Source organism: Myotis myotis, unplaced genomic scaffold, assembly GCF_014108235.1.
Source record: "Myotis myotis isolate mMyoMyo1 unplaced genomic scaffold, mMyoMyo1.p scaffold_m19_p_9, whole genome shotgun sequence".
Lineage (NCBI taxonomy): Eukaryota > Metazoa > Chordata > Mammalia > Chiroptera > Vespertilionidae > Myotis > Myotis myotis.
In genome coordinates, this window is record NW_023416401.1 from 30,023,939 (window position 1) to 30,045,884 (window position 21,946).

General features: G+C 38.2%; 1 protein-coding gene across 3 annotated transcripts; it reads left to right on the top strand.

Annotated features, from left to right (window-relative positions):
* The first annotated feature begins 90 nt into the window (after positions 1-90).
* On the top strand, positions 91-21,730 carry FAM210A (family with sequence similarity 210 member A). 3 transcript variants are annotated; one of them, XM_036321972.1, is made up of 4 exons: positions 91-252; positions 8,874-9,381; positions 15,321-15,432; positions 17,319-21,730. In XM_036321972.1, exons 2-4 carry the CDS (start codon positions 8,906-8,908, stop codon positions 17,550-17,552), a joined length of 822 nt encoding a protein of 273 aa, XP_036177865.1. In that variant the 5' UTR covers positions 91-252; positions 8,874-8,905; the 3' UTR covers positions 17,553-21,730. The 3 variants fall into 3 exon arrangements, with proteins under 3 accessions (XP_036177865.1, XP_036177866.1, XP_036177867.1); XM_036321973.1 differs by lacking the exon at positions 91-252 and adding an exon at positions 279-991; XM_036321974.1 differs by lacking the exon at positions 91-252 and adding an exon at positions 4,951-4,969.
* Positions 21,731-21,946: the final 216 nt, after the last annotated feature.

The following is a 21,946-nucleotide window of genomic DNA, read 5'->3' on the forward strand; positions in this document are numbered from 1 at the left end:
CCGTCGTGCTGCGCGCAGCGGCGTGCTCCGGGACGCGCCGGCGGGTCGAGCAGTCGCGAGCACGTTGCTAGTGGGCGCGGCTGGTGGGGCCAAGGGTGGTGGGAGGCGAGCGTCCACCTGAGCTCGGCGGGTTCCTGCATCCCGACCCACGCTCGGCCGGATCACTCTGTTGAGTGACACCGCTGTGGCCTCGGAGGAGCTGTCGTCCGGCCTGCGCGGCGGGAAGCGGCGGCGGCCTCAACGTCCGAAGAGGTAGCCTGGGCCCAAGACCTTTAAGGGCAACGGGAGGGGTGAAGAGGGCACCTTCAACCCGGTGCGCGTTGGGGAGCAGACCCGGGCGCGAACCCGACCCCTGCCCGGCCCCTCGGGCTGTGGCCGAGGTCCATCTGCGGGGATCCGGACTAGCCCGCCCCACCACCGCCGCGGCCGAAAGAGGTCACCCCCGCCCTTCTCTGTCGGGCCGGTGTCCTTGCACATCTGCCTTTGGGACTGTGTTTTAGCTTTCTGCTTTGTAATTCTGCACCCTCTGCTCTTCCCTTCCTCGGAAGCCCGCCGAGGAGGGGTCTGAGCGCCCCCGCCATCGGAGTTGTCTTGGGCAACATCTTACCTCCTCCCGAGGGATTAGCAGCTCGTTCCCTATCGCCCTATTTGGGAAGTGGCACCAGACCTCCCTCCGGGGAGGCCTTTCCGAGATTCTGGAGAAAGGGCAGCCCACACTTCGTCTAGAGAAAGGCCTCGTAGCGTGGTCGTCTGTGTTGCCTGCACTTTGATATGGGAGGGTTGCGGGAGACAGCACTTTGTTTGTCCATCCGTCCCCGGCTGTGCACTGGAGAGGCGAAGGCACCTACTGTACTGAGACCGGGACGCTCCGTGGTTGAGGGCCTTCAGTCCGAGACGGGGCACAACCGAGCCCGTGGGCTAAGATGATTGACGTGTGGGCATAGGAACTTGATTGTGCCTCGGCACCTCCCCACCTTCGTGGTGTAAGAACGTGAGCACGTTTGCAGTCCATCTTGAATTATACTTTCCCAAAATCAATCCCTTTACAAGCAGCTTTGAAAGCGTGTTTTACTGGGCTGCCGGACTGGTCAGTAAGGGCAGTTATGTTAATGAGTAGACTTCGCTTTGGGGAAGGCAACATTCGCAGCGTGTACTTCCTTTACAGCCCTAGTCACTTCTAAAATGTGGGCGTTATAACCTTTGGGCCCAAGAATGAATGAGGCCTGTTTTTAACCTAAATAATTTTAGGGAAAATTTTCTTATTAGATTAAATGCTTCTTCCTATGTGTTTACACAAACTCCACCATGGATTGATGGTGTGCATGGGATATGTAGAGCTCACGTTTTGTAGTTTTTATAAAGCTCAACTGGAAGTCATGTATATTCCGTTGAGAATAGAAGAACTCTTGAAAGTAGTAATAATGGAGGGAGTAAATGGACCACCAGGTAAAACTGTTTTGAAAGTTACTGCTGGTGTTATTTTTCCCATTATTACATGTATAATATCTGTTTTTCTTGAAATTGAATTAAAATTATAGTAGCTGATATTTTAGTACCTTCTGTGTGACAGCCAGATTAAGTGCTTTACACATTTGAACTCATTCGATTCTTACATAATCCAGTGGGATAGTTATGATTATTTTTGTGTTAGAGATGAAGGTTAAATAACTTGGCCAAGGTTGTGCATTTGGGAGTTAGTGGAACTAGGATTTGGACCAACGTGGTCTAGCTTCAAAGACCAGACTAGGCTAATAATGAAACAGTGCCTGCTTTGAAAGCCAAACTCAGAACTAGAAATTGACTGGCAAACAGTAGATTTTCAGAAAATATTTTGATAATTCTTAATGCTTGATGTTTAATGTTCAGAGAAAAAATAGTTGTATAAGATCCCCCAAGACAGGATCATCATTTTGTTCAGGGATTTGACCTGAGTGTCTCTAATAGTGCCTGCCTCATAGTGGTGCTTGCTAACTGAATGAATGAATTGCCAAGAAAGGTCTTTAAAAAGCAACTTGTTATAAAAGTTCAGACAAATTACTTCACCCGTTTTAAGACTGCTTTATGTGCTGTTTTGATTATTTGGCCACTATTCACCCACTCACACCACCTGGTTTAGATTTCTCCTGGTTTGGATTATATTTTATCAGTGAAAGAAATGAAGTAGCAACTTGTAAATTTTCTGGTCAGAGTAAAGGCAAGCAACTGATGTAGTAGTTACCATTCCGCTTTTTAAGTCATTGGTTCTCAAAGTTAGAACACTCTGACTTGCAATTTTAAAGTGTAATTTCTGGTGTAGAGTCGAAGATCACTTTTTTTTTTTTAATCCTTACCCAAGGATATTTTTTTCCCATTGATTTTTAGAGAGAGAGGAAGGAAGGAGTAAAGAGAGAAAAAGAGAAACATTGATGTGAGAAAGACACATTGATTGGTTGCCTCCTGCACATGATCCAACCAGGCCCAAGATAAAACCTGCAACCTAGGTCCATGCCTTGACAGGACAATAGAACCCACGCCCCTTCCATCAGCACTGACACTCTAACCACTGAGCAACCTACCAGAGCGAAGATCGCATTTTTGAAATATAAACACAGTTTTTAAAATGTAGATACAATGTTGTAGCTTCCTAAGAATGATATTCTTGGAGATAAGAAAGAAAGGTGGTTTATGGAAGGTTTGTTTCTCTAAAAAGTCTTGGAGGAAGGACTATCCCTCCAGTCCACAAAGTGCCCTTACTAAAATTTTACTGCCTTTTGGATCACATAAGATAGTCTTGTTTAAAAGGTTTAAAAGCTGAAAGTAAGATTGGTTGAGAAATCTCTAAGTTTATTATGTTTAGAGATTCATTTTATATGTTAACTAGGCTATAGTACCTAGTTATTTAATCAAACACTAATCTAAGTGTTATTGTGATGGTATTTTGAAGATGTGATTAATATCTAAAATCAATGGACTTTAACTAAAAGAGATTACCCTCAATAATGTGGGTGGGTCTTATCAAATCAATTGAAGGCCTTAATTTCAAACTGAAGTATCTCTAGAAGAAAAAATTCTTAAGATTGCAGTATTGCCTGGCCAGCGGGGCTCAGTGGTTGAGTGTCGACCTAGGAACCAGGAGATCACAGGTTCAATTCTGGGTCAGAGCACATGCCTGTGATGCGGGCTCAGTCCCCAGTAGGGGGCATGCAGGAGGCAGCCAATCAATGATTCTCTGTCATCATTGATGTTTCTATCTCTTTCCCTCTCCCCTCCTCTATGAAATCAATAAAAATATATTTTGAAAAAAAAGTTCTATTATTTTTTGTTAATGATCACTCATTTATTTCAGCCCTTTGTTTTCAAGATGTCTCTATCGAAATAAACCTACGTTTCTAGCCCTAACCGGTTTGGCTCAGTGGATAGAGTGTTGGCCTGCGGACTGAAGAGTCCCAGGTTCGATTCCAGTCAAGGGCATGTACCTTGGTTGTGGGCACATCCCCAGTAGGGAGTGTGCAGGAGGCAACTGATGGATGTTTCTCTCTCATTGATGTTTCTAACTCTATCCCTCTCCCCTCCTCTCTGTAAAAAATCAGTTAAACATATATTTTAAAAAAACAAAAACCTATGTTTCTATGAAAATTGAAGCTTTTGTTTTTTTGCGGCCCACATAAATTTAAACCTTGTTTATTTGGCCCGTGTTGGCCTTTGAGTTGGACATACTTATTCTAGAGGAACAGAATCTTAAGACTGAGTTATCACACTGGCCAGTGTAGCTCAGTTGGTTGAGTGTCCTCCCATGCAGTGAAAGGTCACAGGTGCAATTCCAGGTCAGGGCACATGCCCAGGTTTCGAATTCAATCCCTTGTTGGGTGCCTACGAGAGGCATCCAATCTGTTTCTTTCTCATATCAATGTTTCTCTCCCTCTCTTCCTCTTTCTCTCAAATCAATAAAAACATTAAAAAAGAATAAGTTATCTGTGCAGGTTCGATCCCCACACATACAAGAATCAACCAATGAATGCATAAATAAGTGGAACAAAAATCCATGGGTTTTTTTCTCTCCCCCCCTCCCTGTCTCTAAAATACATTTAAAAATTTGTTTTAAAAGAATGAGTTATCTGAATTGGTTATGGTGTTCTGTAATTGGTTCCCAAATCTGACTAGATTTAAAGGCAGTAATGGCTACCAGTGGTAAAGGGCACTGGTAGTCCAAGGTCTGAGGGGGCAATAGAGATACACAGAATATCACCATTGGATACTCCTACTTAAATACTTACAAAAGACAGTTCTGTCTTTGTTGTTGATAATCCTCACTCCAGGGTATTTTCCCATTGAATTTTAGAGAGAGGGTGAGGGACACAGAGAGAAACATCAATGTGAGAGAGACACACATCAACTAGTTGCCTTCCGCATGAGGGATTGAGCCTGCAACCAGGGTTTGTCCGTGCTCTTGACTGGGAATCAAACCCCCCGGGACCCTTCAGTCCGAGGGCCAATGCTCTATCCACCGAGCAAAAAACGGCCAGGGCAAAGACAGGGTTCTGGATGACATTTTTGTCAACAAGTCTAATGAGACTGACTGGTTGCTCCTAACTGTGTTGGGAAAAGTGGGGGGGGGGGGGGGGGGGGCGGCGGCAGGGAGGATGAGCTCAAGTCTTCAAGTTCCCAGCTCAAGTTCTGCATAATTGACCTGAAAGTTTCTGTGTCCTCTCTAAAGAAACCTTTCTGCCCCCTACCCCCTACTGTTACAGAGCTGAGATTGCTGAAAACCAAACCCAGAGCCTCATCCTGCAAAGTGGCTCAATTATAATACAAAATGAATTCTCAATCGACAATGTGTCTGCTGTTAAAATGAGGGCGTTGATTGGGAAGGAATAAGATCCTCAAATTTGGAATAGGGTACTGAGCCCTAAATTTTGATCAGTCCTTTTTGCCACCTGTTTGAGGAAGTTAACATGCTTTGACTGAAGAACCTGTAATGGCCTTTCCTGAGGTAATTACCTTGCAAGATATTGCTGATTCTCAAGAACTGCCCCTACCACTCTTCCCTTGCTTCTAGACCAGTGATGGCGAATCTTTTGAGCTCGGCATGTCAGCATTTTGAAAAACCCTAACTTAACTCTGGTGCCGTGTCACATATAGAAATTTTTTGATATTTGCAACCATAGTAAAACAAAGACTTATATTTTTGATATTTATTTTATATATTTAAACACCATTTAACAAAGAAAAATCAACCAAAAAAATGAGTTCGCATGTCACCTCTGACACGCGTGTCATAGGTTCGCCATCACTGTTCTAGACCTATAACTCGACTTCAGTCTCAGCAGGTCTCCAAGGGTCAATTGCAAAGTGTGACCCATGAAGAGGTGTGCTGCATTCTTAAAAACTGATTAAAAAAATGAGATAGATCTCTGGGAAATATGTGTGGGGGTGGATATCCAAAGTGTGGAATACTTGTGAAAGAAACATAAAGATCAGGCTGAATTTATTGATAGAGGAGCACGAAGCAGAGATTTTGTATTCACTGTTATAGCTTGGGGGGTTAGAAAGGGCTCTAACAGTTTGGTTGTTTGGCTGAAACATGGACCAAAGGTGACCTATGCTAAATAAAGTTAAAATGCCAGACCTGCCTTGGGATACTATAAAGGCAAGGATCTAAGGGAGACTGGGATGATAGAGTGGATTTACCATGTAAGACCTGTTCACTCACCTTTGGAGGTGATTTCACATGATTTTGAGAAGTAAATTTGTGAGATGTGCCCCAGCATCCTTGGTGATCTGTGAAAAGTTCTGTGATTGCTCTTCTCTGTGGGTCAGGAATTATAGCAGGGACTGCTTCTACTGATCTGGGGATCCTAGAATGTAGTGAAGACAATTGGAAATTGGGCAGATATTACAAAGGAACCCATTTCTTAATGGTATATCAATATACTGAAGGAAAAGAACTCAGAGCAGAGGGCAGTTGAAGTACAGGAACAAGAATAGCAGTAAACACACACACACACACACACACACACACACACACACACACACACACACGGTGGGGCCTTGACTTACGAGTGTCCCGTCTAATGAGTTTTTTGAGATACCAGCTGTCTCTTGGCCGATTTTTTGCATTGAGTTGATAGAGTAATTTGAGTTAACGAGCTCCTTAACGAGCTCGGTCTCCAAACGAATTAAACTCGTAAGTCAAGGCCCCACTGTATATGGAAAATTGGTTGAGCAGAGTCTAAAACGAAGAAGTTAGCTTAAAATACAAGTGGAGGACTAGCCTTTGAATGTAGGGACAGTTTTATTTTCTGAGGAAGAAGTTAATGGATTCTTGGATGGGTGTGGATGCAGGTAACTCGGGGAGGGGGAAGGCTAAAGGTGAGAAAATTCACCCCTCATAACTTTGGTTCATTTTTAAAGGGAAGAGGGTGTTGGCTTTATCAAATTATTTATTAAACATTTATTGAGTGCCTCCTATGTGCCACCCAGCCTTTGTTTTAGGGGCCTGGGATGCAGCAGTGAACTAAACAGGAAAAACAAAACTCTGTCCTTGTGGGACCATTAGTAGTACACACAATAAATAAGTAAATTATAAAGGATGTTAGAAGATGAGTGCTATGAAAAAAGAAACAAATAGAGCAAGGTAAGGAAGATAGGGATGGATGTCAGGGCTGGAAGGGTGGGGATTGGGAGCAATTTTAAATAGAATGGCCAAAGGAGGCATCAGGGAGCTGGTGCCATTGAACAAAGACTTGTGGGAAGCAAATTAGCCATGCTAACTTGAAAAGACTTCCTAGCAGAGGAAATATCTAATGCATAATTCTTTTTTTTTAAATTCATTCTTTTTTTATTATTTATTTCAGAGAGGAAGGGAGAGGGGGAGAGAGAGAGAGAGAGAAACATCAATGATGAGAGAGAATCATTGATTGGTTGCCTCCTGCACGCAACCCCGGGCATTTGCCCTTGACCAGAATCGAACCTGGGACCCTTCAGTCCGCAGGCTGACGCTCTGTCCACTGAGCCAAACTGGTTAGGGCTAGTGCATAATTCTTAAGGCAGGAGCCTTTTTAGCATGTTGGAAGAGCTTTTTAGCATGTTTGGCTTTCGGAATTAATTCAGTTTTGTAAAAATAATTAAGGGCTTAATCTTTCTGTATGGCCTTTCTTACTCATTTAATATTCTTTATTTGAAGCACCTGTAGCTTGTCATGTTGGTTGTTAAATGGTCTGATTCTTCAGACTTTCTTGACTTTGCTTTTGTCTGTAGCAATTTCTAGTATCACCTTTAAAGACTTCCTAGGAGCCTGCTAATTTTGAGATATTTACAATTTCATTTTGCAACTCATTTGCATTGTGTTGTTGGATGATCTGTAAGAGCCTGATAGGAGCTGATGTTAATTATTAATTAGGGAGGGATGAGTCAGGGTATTAATTTTATAGGGAACAATTCATTAGTGGATGATTTTATTTGATAATAGTTTGCACTGAGATAACAAATATTCGTGTAAAATGTAGTAGAGTAGCTCTATTTATTGGAGTGTTGATTTATTGGGGTGCTAACTCAAGTCTCGTTAACTCTTGTTTAGTATACAATTTAAAAAAGTAAGATCACCTGTTCTCAATGTATTATCAGAAGTACAGTGGGGCCTTGACTTACGAGTTTAATTCGTTTGGAGACCAAGCTCGTTAAGGAGCTCGTTAACTCAAATTTCTCTATCAACTCAATGCAAAAAATCGGCCAAGAGACAGCTGGTATCTCAGAAAACTCGTTAGTCGGGACACTCATAAGTCAAGGCCCCACTGTAGTAAGTTAACAAGTATTGGGTGGGGTGGAGATAAGGGGTCAGTGGCACTTCCTGACGCCAAGAGAACGGAACTGATTTGCTATGTAGTAATACATACTAAAATTCTATCATACCAGTGGGGAAACCTATATCTAGAGAGGCCAACTAATTTTCTCAAAATAATACCACTATTAACTCTGTTGGGTACATTTTATTCCAAAGCCCATGTTCTTTTAAAATTACATTTTAACTTTACTGACAAAAAAGTTACAGATATCTGGAAGTCCATCTCTCTTCTCACCAGCCAATAACATGTGATTTACAGTTTTATGTAATTTAGTCTAAAGCAGTAGTTCTCAACCTTCTGGCCCTTTAAATACAGTTCCTCATGTTGTGACCCAACCATAACATTATTTTCGTTGCTATTTCATAACTGTAATGTTGCTACTGTTATGAATCGTAATGTAAATATCTGATATGCAGGATGGTCTTAGGCGACCCCTGTGAAAGGGTCGTTCGACCACCAAAGGGGTCACGACCCACAGGTTGAAAATCGCTGGTCTAAAGGCATTATAGGATAAATGATACTGGTAACAACTCATCAGACCGTAATAACTAACACTTATATGATGCTTGTTAGTTTACAAAAGCATGTTTACATCAGAAATTTCATAGACTTCCTATAACAGCCTGTGAAATAATCATTTTACTAGGGGACGTGGGCTTGGTGTCTAAAAGGGAATTGCATGGAATTATATCCCCATGACGTTAGGGCCCAGATCTTTTGCTTCCAGATCTTAAGACTTCTTCCCATTATACTATACTGCTTCTTTGTAGAATAATAGAGCCCTACAAATATCCATTTTGTAGTAATAAAATCGCTTCCAAACATAACCCTCCATGATGTCTGCTAGACTCATTTACTCTATCATATTTAAGTGATGTATTTAATGAGATTTTAAAATTGCATTATGTTACAACTGTATACCGTAACATTAATTTTGTGGATTTGGTAGCAATGTCTTTTCTTTTACTTCCTAATAATTAATGACTCGTTTTTAAGTAGATTAGTTTAAAAAGGGAATCTATATAATCTAATTTTTAAATCTATTCTCTATAGAAGCTGAAATCCATCCATCACCATTCTTCAAAATGCAATGGAATGTACCAAGGACTGTATTCCAACTGGCACATAGGACATGCATGGACCCACATAAAGCTGGTCTTTTTGGACACTGTCAATATATAAAGGGACCATTACTTTTGTATACAGCTGAATCCAGAGTAGTTTTGGTACAGGTTCCTCTAAAACAATGGCTGCATTTATCTGCTGCCCAGTGCACTGCAAAAGAAAGGAAGCCATTCGATGCTCCTTCACCCCAACTGAGGGTTCTTCATTATAAACAGTGGGAGCAAGATGCTTCCTCTAAGAGGGTTATGTCATCCAATGCCACATCTCCAGGAACGCCTTCAGAAAAAAAAGAAGAACCTGATCCTTTACAAGACAAATCTATTAGCCTTTATCAACGATTTAAGAGAACTTTTAGACAGTATGGAAAAGTGTTGATTCCAGTGCATCTAATAACTTCTGGTGTTTGGTTTGGAACATTTTATTATGCAGCCATAAAGTAAGTTTTTGCTTGGTTGAGCATCTTTCCCTGTTTTATCAAAATGTTTAATCTTTTTAAAAAAATTATTGTTGGAAATATTACAGATGTCCCCCTTTTTTCCCCTTTAACCCCCTCCACCCTGCCCTCCCCCACCCCGGGCCTTCACCACACTGTTTTCTGTGTCCGTTGGTATAACTATCCTATATAATAAAAGGGTAATATGGAAATCAACCGAACGGCTGAGCGACCGGTCGCTATTACGCGCACTGACCACCAGGGGCAGACGCTCAGTGCAGGAGCTGCCCCCTGGTGGTCAATGCACTCCCATAGGGGGAGCGCCTCTCAGCCAGAAGCCGGGCTCATGGCTGGCAAGTGCAATGGCAGTGGCGGGAGCCCCTCCTGCCTCTGTGGCAGCGCTAAGGATGTCCAACTGACAGCTTAGGCCCGCTCCCCACACTCCCTGGGCCTAAGCCAGCAGTCAGACAACCCCAAGGGCTCCCAGACTGTGAGAGGGTGCAAGCCGGGATGAGGGAACACCCCCACACAAACATACCCCCAGTGCACGAATTTCATGTACCAGGCCTCTAGTATGCATATAAAGTCTCTGGTTAATCTCTCCCCACCTACCCCCCTACCCCTGCCTTCCCTCTGAGAATCCTCAGTCTGTTAATCTTAAGTGTACTAGTTTTGAAAGCCTTAAATAGTTTTTTAAATGCTTTAATATCTTTAATTGATAGAGAATGACTACTTTTCATAACCTTGTCATATTTTAATAATAATTAACATTTGCTTACTGTGTACATCAGGCATTGCTAAATTTTTTAACTGTATTATCTCATTTAATCCTCACAGCAATCGTATGAAGCAGGTAGTGCAATTCCCATCTTAATGAGAAAACAGATTTTAATAATAAGCCAAAATAACTTAGTTTTTCCCAGAATAAGAGTCTGATGTCAAAGCTCATGCTCTTAGTCTCTGTGTTCACCTCCTATCAACATTTAGGGTAGCACAGAGATAAATCATATTTCAGAAATTTAGCTGCACCAGAAATTTTGTACTTACATATTTCGTAAAGTGTTCATAAATGTAAAAAGACATCTATTATTTTTCCATGTGTATGATTTTAATGGAAAATTCATAAGATATTTTTGCAAAATTTTGGCTAATACCTGTTATAGACACAAACTTGAGCAAATTGTAGACTTATGCTTTAACGTTACTCATATCTGATAAATGTCAATGTATATCTTTTATTCTTATCAGAAGTTAATTTCATGTACATTTAAAATTTTGTTAAGAGGATAGATCTCATGTTAAGTGTTCTTACCTCAATAAAATAAACTTTTTCAAAAAAATTAATTTAGTAGGCCTAACCTGCCAATATTGTAAAACATAGAAGTTCTAAATGTTCCTTTCTTGTTAAATACTGTTCCTTTCTTTTGGAGCAAGAATACACATAGAAACAGCTTCCCAATAATTTCCAGTTTGTTTCTGCCTCTAGCACAGCAGTTCTCAACCTGTGGGTCGGGACCCCTTTGGGGGTCGAACAACCCTTTCACAGGGGTCGCCTAAGACCATCGGAAAACACATATATAATTACATATTATTTTTGTGATTAATCACAATGCTTTCATTATGTTCAATTTGTAACAATGAAATTGGGGGTCACCACAACATGAGGAACTGTATTAAAGGGTCGCGGCATTAGGAAGGTTGAGAACCACTGCTCTAGCAGAACCCAGTAGGTACCAACCTGTCCCTGTTCCTGTGAACAAGAAAAGTGCTGATCTGGTCCTGAGAAGCCCAGTGAGTTCATTGTCCTGGAGGCAATGATGACAGCACAATGGAGACCATTTTGACAGTTTAGTAAACCCTTCTAATGGAATTAGAATTATTTTATACTTTCCAAAAGTCCATTGATTTTCAGTGTTTGGTTATATTTACTTAACTTGATATTAAGGTATTAATAAAATGTGGTAGTTTTGTTTATGAAGCCCACTCCTTGGAGAAAGCTTATTATTTACTAAAGGATGATGGAATTAAGATTATGCTTATTCTTGGGAAACATGGGATTAGAGATCTATTTTTATAAAAGGTATAAAAGGATTTTTTAACCTTGTGTAATTGATGCTTTTTTGTTTCTCTTCATAGTTTTCTCCATTGTGTTTTTGTTATTTAATTATATCTTTTTATTATGTATTTTCTTTAATGTTTTTATTTTTTCTCAGGACGTCCTTGTATGTACACTTTATGGAATTCTCTCTTTGCTTATTAATGACATTTTCTGGACATGGATAATTTTTATAGAAGTCTTCGAAACTGCCCTTAGTTTATTAGCAGAGAATAAAAGTGTATACCATTTTGCATAAAAGTTATTATAGGCATTCCGTTTTTATACTTAATTAATGGCTTTTTACATCTTAAATTTCCTTTTTTGAGCCATTGAGGATTTTTCTAATTCAGTACTGTGGAAGATAACATGAGTAATACTTGTTTCTTCTGCCTTCCTTGGGTTGCCATTAATAAGCATTCAGTCTCCTGGCGTTAGAGGCAGAAATCTAAATTTCTAATTAATTGAATATGATCATCTCATTTGGACTATTACAAAGAGTACTTTTGTTTCCTTTACTTTTCCTTCTTGAGTTAAAGATTTCTGTAACTAAAAAATCGGACCCCAAATAACCTAGTGATAATAGTTATCTTAAGGGTTTTTTTCATTGCTATCTGGCACCTGAGGCAGTGTGACATTCTGCCATCCCCTGTGGAATGCACCTCTCTCAGTTTTATCCTTCCCCCTCTTTTCTGCAGAATGTTTGTGTGTAAGCATGGTGATAAGACAGTCTACTTTAAAAATCACACCGCATTCCCATCAGGACTTGTCTCTGGGCTGTTTGCCAGCACGCGAAATCTGCGTGCCAGCCCCACCACTGCTGCCCAGCTGTGACTACTGGTCCAGTTCTGATATGGCATCTCATAGCTAAAAAATTGTATTTTGTAGGGTTTGTTGCTTCCCAGCATAGTCCTTAATGTTTTTACTGAATCTGTAATACTGCAGGAGTTGAAAATTGATTTGTTCTAGTAAGATCTTATTGCAAGTAATATTTAAAAAATATAAGGACTTAAGATATGTTCAAATGGCAATTTATCTTTCATTGTGAGATGATTTTATGATAAAACTAGAGGTCCAGTACATGGATTCGTGCACAGTGGGGTCCCTTGGCCTGGCTGGTGATCGGGGCCGTGGGAAATTGGCCGGCCCAGGAGATTGGCTGTGGGAGCCACCAGGGGGCAACTCCTGCATTGAGTGTCTTCCCTCTGGTGGTTAGTGCCTGTCATAGTGACAGGTCAACTGGTCGTTCGGTTGCTTAGGCTTTTCTAGATATCGATTAGAGTTGATTGTATTAAATACAGGTGATTTGTTTTTTAATTTAACTGACAAGAGGCTGGCTTTATTTTATTTTAGTTTTAGCTTGTCGCCTGCTTACTATTAAAAGAAAGAAGAAAAAATCATTTGTAACTTGAAGGATGGGCATTAGAAGTCACATTGCATTACTGACCAATGTTTGTTTTAGTCACTCCGACAACCAGCATGCTGCCTCGCTAGTCACCATAAAGCAAAATGCCATCTGTATTTAGTTAAGTCAGTGATCAAGACCTCAGGCTTTTGAAACATTTTATTTCAGGGAGATCTAAATTGTGCGTGGTAATGGATTTTATTTTAAACTAAACTTTGTTGTCCCTATCTGGCAAAAACTTGCAGATACATTATGTCTTCTAACCAGAAGTCTTCTGTTTGGTCAAATGTAGCTCTGTGATGATGGTTTTGTCCCTATGTTTAGATGCCTCATGTTTTGGGTCTCAGGTTCCTAAAGCTACAGATTCACTCTGAGGCAAAATCCTGACTGATTTTTACTGCACTTTATTCAGACTGTGAATGTGCCTTTGCCCTTGTGTGTTTCTGCGCCACTAGGAACATCCATAAAGCTGGCAGTTTGTGAAGCAGAGATTTTTGTCAGGCTGTGGGAAGTTCAGAGTAAAAAGTTTCAAAAATGGATATTTTTTGAATCAAACCTTCATTGATACTTCAAACTTAGCAATTCCAAAGAAAATAAAAGTTTTTTTATAAAGTCAAGTCATCAAATCAGTATTTTAGAAATAAGTGGAACCAGGTGCTTGTTTTTGTATTTTACAAAGGATATATATGTAAGGTGTCTGAGGTTATTATTATGGTAGTTTTTATTTTTTTAATCACCCCATTTTGTCTTATATTTGGCCAAATGTTTATCTTTTTCCCCCTTTATATATGTATATGTTAAATATGTAGATTTTACATTCTGGGTTTAGTCTGAACTAGAAAATGATTAATGGAGTAATTTTATAATTTTATTGGCACTGGAAGGTAATTAGCATGTTGTGGTAGGATGTTACTGTACATTGTGACTATTAGAGCCATAGAATAGTCTTTATGATACTAAGTCTTGCTTTAATAGGATTCTGTCTAAAAAAGAGGTTTTTAAAAGAACTGATGGTAGAGATAGAAGAAACCAGATTGGATTTGTAATTGACATCTTCCTTAAACTCTTCAAAGATTACTTCAGTTATCTGGTTTTCTTTTGTAGATGATAGGTAATTTTTCTTGATGATATTCAGCCATATCTATTGAGTAATCCCTGGTTTCTTAGTATTATAATGAAATCATAGAGAGGGACTTTTCCCCAGTTACCAAGTTATTTTTTAATATTAAAAATAAATTAGGATTTTGCAACTACCATAATAATAATGAATCCAGGCAATTTTTTTCTGAATTACAAAGAGAAAGAGTATGTGTACTGTGGAACAATCTCTGGACCCTACCTTAACCCTACCTCAAATTTAACATCGGTGATAGAACAAACTACCATTATGTGGCCCCTGTTGACGCACCGAAATGAACTGTGCAGTTTTCCTTTTGAAAAACATTTAACTGGAATCTAATCATGAGGAAACAATCAGACAAATCCAAATTGAGGGCTAGTCTACCATGCAACTGGACTGAAAGCTTAAAATCTCCGTGTCAAGAAAGACATGCTGCCTTCCTCCTTGACAGAAAGTCCTGGGAATCATTTCTAGAGAAAAGGAGACTAGAGAGACATGACAGGATAGCATTAAGGGGCATACTAGAGTCCAATTCAGGAAATTGTATGTTCATGTAGGAGAATCACAGAACAAGAGCCTTGTTCTGATTTAGAGGTGAAGGGTCTCAATATCTGCAAATGTGTGCACGTGCCAATGTAATAAAATATTGATAATCAGAAAAACTACAAATAAATTAGGGCTTAACAGCTCAGATTAGAGACATTCTCTGCCTTCTCTCCCTCCCTCCAAAAATGTGTTGCAATTTATGGTAATTGTTCACCTGCCTATTCAGTTCTGATAATAGTGTAAAGGACCCTTTTAGAATAATTAAAGTTTTCATCAAATAATTTATTCAAATCATTAGAATCATTTATTCTTTGCATAGTAATACAGTAAGTAATGTTATATAACTTGCTTTTACAATAATATTATAGTTTGGCATGTAATACTAGAGGTAAAAAAATCTTAGGTCCTAAAGTTTGAGTTGGAACATTCTAACTAACAAAGTGATATTTAGTTGAGAAAACTAAGATCAGGTAAGTGATTCTGACCCTTTTCTCCTGGGTTACATAAAGTTATTAATTTTGCTTTGATAAATGCTTATATTTTTTTGAATATGTTAAATGCAGAAGTTGCACACAGTAAGCTATAATACAACACTGGTGTTTGTGTACATATTGTTCATTTAGAGTGAAATTAAAGTGCTTGATAATATAAAACTGATGTTTAAACAAAATTTGGTTTTGGTGTTTTCAGATAATCTTTTGAAACTATTTATCTCTAAAATGTGTATGTGTGTGTGTGTATGTATATATATAAATTACTTTTTGTTTCTTTCTTAGAGGAGTGAATGTCATTCCTTTTCTAGAGCTTATTGGGTTACCTGACAGCATAGTAAACATTTTGAAAAATTCCCAGAGTGGAAATGCCCTAACAGCATATGCCTTGTTTAAGGTAGGTACTATTAGAAATTAATTACTCCTCACACTTAACCGATGATCTGCTCAGTTCCCCAGAAAACTCAATGTTAGCACCTAATAGTTCTTTTTTGAAAATACTGCATTTCATCTCTTACATGTCCAATAAAATTTAAAAAAATTTAAGTGTAAATAAAATGATGGTTTAGGAAGATGCCTTGAAAATAGGTAGATCATTCATAATCTGCTGTGATCACATGTGAAACTTCTGAATTTCTAAGGTACAAGTCATTTTTTTTGACATTTTTCCTATACATAGTATATTAATTTTTCTTATTCAGAGATCTGCATGCCACCTGACTTGTAAGTGAAATTTAGCATTTATTTTACTGTTTATAAATAGATCATTTCTTAATAAGTAAAATATAAAGTTTAATGCAAGTTGTTTTATGTGATAAACCTAATTAGACTTAGTTGTTAGATGTTGTGTATGTTTTATTTTAGAAGTTCATAGACTTTATAACTTTTCTGGATTTAGACAATGACATCTTTATAACTATTTCTACACCTGTGGGTCTTTTTTTCAGAAGAAGAGACTCATTGTGGAATTAAGCCATATTAATCTTACTTTTCTCTATTGACATATAATTATGAGGTTCTTTGTAGCTTCATACTAAGAGAGAAAACAGGTAGAAAGCATTTGAAAACTAGATGTTATTTTACTTTTATTATATGAAAATACTTAAAATTATGGTTTTATAATAGCACTCAAAACTAAAGTTGCTTTATTTTGTCATCCTTATTAGAATCCTCTGAAATCTTGAGAGATTTCCTCTTATTATAATTTTGACTAGCAAGCTAAGCTTAATTGCTGAGTTTTTCAACATTAAAATTTATTAAATTCATAAATTATCAAGTTTATAGCTTTTGTGGACATAATTTAACCTTAATAAATCAAACTGTTTGATAATGATTTAAACCATTTCCTTAATTATAATTGCTCCTTATCCCATGCTCCCATACTGTGTGTAGCTCTTGTATAGTTCATACCACAGTCTCTGTGTTACTTTTATTTTTTTAAATATACTTTTAATTATTTCAGAGAGGAAGGGAGAGGGAGAGAGATAAAAGCATCAATGATGAGAGAGAATCATTGATTGGCTGCCTCCTGCATGACCCCTACTGGGGATCAAGCCTGCAACCCAGGCATGTGCCCTTGACCTGAATCGAACCCAGGACCCTTCAGTCTGCAGGCCCATGCTTTATCCATTGAGCCAAACCAGCTTAGGGCACTACTTTTATTTTTTAAAGTTTGTTTTCTTTATTTGATTATGAGTGCCCAGGAATTTAGAATCATGTCTTCTTTCTCTTTGTGTTTTCCATGTGCTTGGTATTGTGCTTTGCAGGCAAATTGATGCTCAATGCATGTTTGTTGGGTTTAGATTGAAACGTGAAACTGTACATGTAGGTAATTACTGTTAGCAGCTTTTCTTCTCGCTCACTGTTCCTGTGCATAGTGGGAAATGTGGAAGGGGATTCTCTTGAGTATTTACTGTAACCACAGTCTTAAATAGAGCAACAAACACTGAGATTTATTGCTTTGATAAGCAAAGAGTTGTGGCATAGATGAAAAAAGTAAATAAATAAATAAATAACCTGAGAGTATGACCTTGTGGCCTTGGCTAGGACACACTCATAACCCCCTTGTACTATCCTTGAAATGCACCATTGGTTGAGTTGCTTAAAATTTGTGGGGCCCCTACTGTGTGCCAAGTGCCAATTCTAGGTACTGGTTAGGAGGGAGAACCATATAGAATACAACTTCATTAGCATTGTAAAGCATTAAAGTAATTTCCCATTGTTTCTGCCTGTGACGATAGTCATAATCAGGTATTGATCTGCCTGTTTGCTTTTTTCCTTCAGATTGCAACACCTGCCCGATATACCGTGACTTTGGGGGGAACCTCCTTCACTGTGAAGTATCTGCGTAGTCGTGGCTACATGTCAACACCGCCTCCCGTGAAGGAGTATCTACAGGATAAGATGGAAGAGACAAAGGAGCTTCTCACAGAGAAAATGGGAGAAACCAAGGATAGACTCACTGAAAAATTACAAGAAACCAAAGAAAAGGTTTCTTTTAAAAAAAAAGTGGAATAGGGTGTCTTATATAAGAGGTTATAAACGATCCCTGCCCTTTAACCCTTAAGAGACAAGGGACAGACTCATGCTCCTGAGTATATTTTTGGTTGGTTTCCTAACTCTGCCAATTCTCGGAGGGTTAAAGAACTAAGGTAACCTTTTTAACATTGTCACTAGAAAAATCAGTGTTCTTTGAAAAGAAAAAAATGAACCCAGTATAAGAATTTCACATCAATAGCAGCATTGAGCAGTGTTAATGTCTAAGACTCTTTTCAAGGTCCTCAGAAGCAGACTTGCTTATGTTTTGTTGCAGCGATACTTTACGCAGACGAGGCAGTTGACTTCTTGAATAACTGATGTGGCCCTAGACAGGAAGTTATGTTCATCTTTATGTTATTCATTGAGGTTTTAACTGTATTCAGTCCTCATTCTCATTATGGAGACAAACTTTTATCATCAAAACTGCCTATGAATAAGAGAATAGTGTTTCTATAAAAAAAAGTGTTTAACAGTTACATACCAGTTAAAATAATAGACTTTATATGAAGAAAATTGAATAAAAATTGAGTCATACATGTAAATAAGATGTATTGGTTATATGTAAATGAAAAAATTGACCATTTAAAAATGATTTTTACCTGAAGCTTGTCATAATCAAATTTTTAAAGTAAATATATATGGCCATAGTACCTTTTCACCTAGAACATAAAACTATGAATTGTTTGTGTCCTTTTCAACTAATTTTTCAGAGGAAAAGTGAAAGTAACTGTACCATAAGTTCATTGTTGAAATCAGATTATCTTAAGCAGCGATTCAAGTTTGTGGTTTTCAAGAAAATACCGCTTTGGAAGAATGGACAATGGCACCAGGTTGTCATGGACCTACCCACTCTCCTGCCACTAGCAGGTCTTGTCTCCATAAGCCAGCACTCTCTCCCAGTGTCTTCTCCCAGAGTTAATGGTGATCTCATTATGGAATAAATTTTAAAATTGTAGCTGCTGCTCTTTCCCTGATATTGAATCCTTGCTTGAGTGTTTTACTTAAAATTTTTTATACTAAAACTATCATTAAATTATCTGCTTGGAATGAAATTCAACCATTGTCAGATATGAAAGTTGTCATGATTGTGTGGGTGTGTTTAAGGGGTTCTGTATCTGTTTTAACTGCCTTTTACTTCATTTCCCTTGAATTGATATTTGGAAGAGGGAACGGCGTCTGCCTAGATTGTCTGTTTAGATTATCTGAGGGACCAGCAGGAACAATCCTGCAAAAATCACCACTATTTGGCAGGTTTTCGTATTTAATATTTAGTTTGGCCAAATTTAGAAAATACTTTAAAGGAAAAAGAATGTTTACATTTGATACATTTAATCATTATATTGGAACACCTCTTAAATGAATATGCTGTGGTTGGAACTTTTGTGGGTGGGGCAGAGTGGTGAGGGGAGGGCCAGGAGCCATTGGTGTGCCTGGTGCCGTGCTGATCAGGAGAATGGTTAGTCCTCTCACTCAGAGTAGAACTTGCGATTTCAAATTGACAGCACATTTTCAAATCTAAATATAATTGACATGTTTTAGCCTGTTTGTTAAATAATTCACCTATTTTCAGATATTAAATGCTAAGATATTAACAAATTTCTTGGGTTTTTTTCTTGTTTTTTTTAACCACTTGAGACTTTGCCTTGTGTTTTAATATCTTGCATTATATAGAACTCTCCTAAAACAATTTCCTTTCACTGTGCACATTGCACAGGACATATTTTGCAATGGGGATAAATTGTGGGTTCTTAGAAGGTACTAATAATCCTGAGATTAAAATTTGATTTTCTTGAGTATCCACCTTTTGCTCAGTCCATTTGTTTTGCTGCCACCCAGTTTCATAATTATGTTGCATTTATTCAGTTATAGAAAGTGAGATGCTGAGGAGTGCTTTGAAATTCTCTAGTAAAAAGTTCTCTGAATTCCTCACCAGTTTCTGCTGGCCAAAATCCAACCACCCAGACTTCAAAGGAATATATATTTGAATGTGAAAGGTGAAATGTTGAGGTATATATAATTCTTAACTGTTTTAGGGATGTTTGAACTAGTTTCAAAATGAGGTTTTATTTATTGAATATACATCAGAACAAGTGGTCCCTGCATCACTTCATACCAATGTGGTCTGCTTAGTTAAAACCAGTTCTTGCATCCCTTAATTTTTTATGACAGTTGTGATTTTTGTAGTTATTATTTGGGTTTCTAGTGTTTTCTTTTTCTTTGCAACTCTCCACACTAAAACTCACAACATTCTGGAGAGGCCATGACATAACTCTACACAGTCGTGAGGCGTAGCAGAAATCTCCTGGCGGTGCACTGGGGCTGTGGCTCACAATGATCACTATTGATTTAAAGCTTTATTTAGCCTTCATCTGTACCCTCATAATCAATAATGTCTTGCCACATCTTATTAGGTTGAGAAATGTATTATTTGTTGTTCTGCTGCCCTTCCCCCCAATATTAAACTGAAATTTGTGATTTGTTTAAACTCTGAGTGAATCATAGCTTAGTTTGCATGTCCAGCTAATTCGTTTCTTACACATTTTGTTTGATTCTCCTCTTAGCTTTTAATGTGTGTGTGTGTGTGTGTGTGTGTGTGTGTGTGTGTGTGTGTCTTCTGAAAAGTTTTTTGACGTACAAGTTTTTCTCTTTGATTTGTGGACACAATGCTGAGGTTCAATAACTACATGAAACTATTGGCTGTGTAAACAACAAAAAATCCAAAGGGCTGTTTTTCCAAGTGCCCCCTCCCTCCCCACCCAGGGAAGCTATGTGACAGTGGGATACCAGTTTCAGAAAGATTCGACTTACCTTCAACCCTCTGTTCGTCTCTTTCGTCTCTTCTCTTTTCTTCAAGAAAGAAGTTGATCCTAGTGATTTCAGCCCATGCATTAAACAGTAAAAAATAATATATGTATAGAATTCATATTTTTCTAAAGGGAACTTAAAAACTACTTCTACATGTTTGTACAAAACTGGTTTATACCACATGAGCAGAATCACAAGATTAGCTTTGGTACTTAGTTCCTCTTTGTATTCAGTTGTATAGAACTTCCAAATTCAAAATGAGAAGAAAAGCTGTTCTGTAGCAAACCATGTAAGCAATAAATATATTTTAAAACACCCCCCAAAAATCTGTAAAGACGGGAGAAGTTCTTTTGACATTTAGCATCAGACATATTTGTATCCTATCAAATGCTGTTGCTAGCATATTGCTAACCTTAGGTAAACTACAAGTAGCTTAAACAGGGACACCTGTAATCTGATGTATGAAGTTAAACAGTTAAGCTATATAGAAAGTAAATATATATAGTTTGCAATATATATCATAAACCCCATTTCATTTATAATAAACCTTACTCTTTGGATTAATTGGCCCATAAATTCTTCGAGCTCTAAGGCAGAGCAGCTCCCCATCTAGTCTGCATGTGTATAAGTAGGATGTGTTGACAGGTCAAGAGGCTATGACTGAGATTTAACTTTATATAAAGTGGATGAAAAGGGTTTGCTCAGCAAATTAGCAACTGAAATGAAAAAGATTAGGTAAGAGATGTAGTTTATTCAAGGATAATAGCAAAGCCGAACTTTTAAAAGTACCAAAAAATGTCTCTTACTGAAATCTTTTGTGTACAAGTGCTGTTTTCAGACCTCAAGAAGGGAGAAAAGGAATGCATATACTGAGATTACCTTCCTCCCAGTAGTGAAAATAATAAAATTATGCCTTCAAATGTAGTCTTCAATTTATTTTTTACAAAATCTCCCTCCATTTATTTACAAATGAAAAATATTACTACTAGTATAGTCCTATGTGCTCCAGGATGAAATGAGCTATTGGCTGACTTATTTCAGTGATCTGAGAAGATAATTCCAGGAATTTAAAAGATCTTCATAGTTTGGGCAGAAGTGTTTGAAGAAAAGAAGCAAGTTGTATATTAGACCCATGTAGCTTTTCCTGTGTTCTTTCCACAGGCTCATCTTTAGGACAGTGTACACAGGCCACTGTAGAATATGGTGATGCTAATGAAATGGACAGGAGGGGATTTTGGCAATAAGACAGAATATGTGTGCACCTTTCATAGCATGTTTGAAATGATACCATTTTTACAAAATGTATATGTGAGATACACATTTCTGAATTATTAAAGGATTCTTTCTGAAAAGTACTTGTTTTAATGGTAATATAGACATATATCTTCTGTTGGCTACAGTTCATGTTTTCTTTAAAATGGGGACCATTTAATTAAGATTTTCAAAATTGTGTCTCCACAAGGCCTAAAATAAAGTAGATTAAATGTTACCAAAGTTGGTTGGAAGTATTTTTCAGTATTAAAAGCTTACTACTTGACTTTATCTGTGTCACGATCGACAATGCATTG

Bases quoted from the DNA above. Each gene is read 5' to 3' on its own strand.
- FAM210A (XM_036321972.1), top strand. From the start codon at position 8,906: ATGCAATGGAATGTACCAAGGACTGTATTCCAACTGGCACATAGGACA. The intron at 9,382-15,320 runs GTAAGTTTTTGC...TTTCTTTCTTAG, and splicing joins TTTTATTATGCAGCCATAAA to AGGAGTGAATGTCATTCCTT. The intron at 15,433-17,318 runs GTAGGTACTATT...TTTTTCCTTCAG, and splicing joins CAGCATATGCCTTGTTTAAG to ATTGCAACACCTGCCCGATA.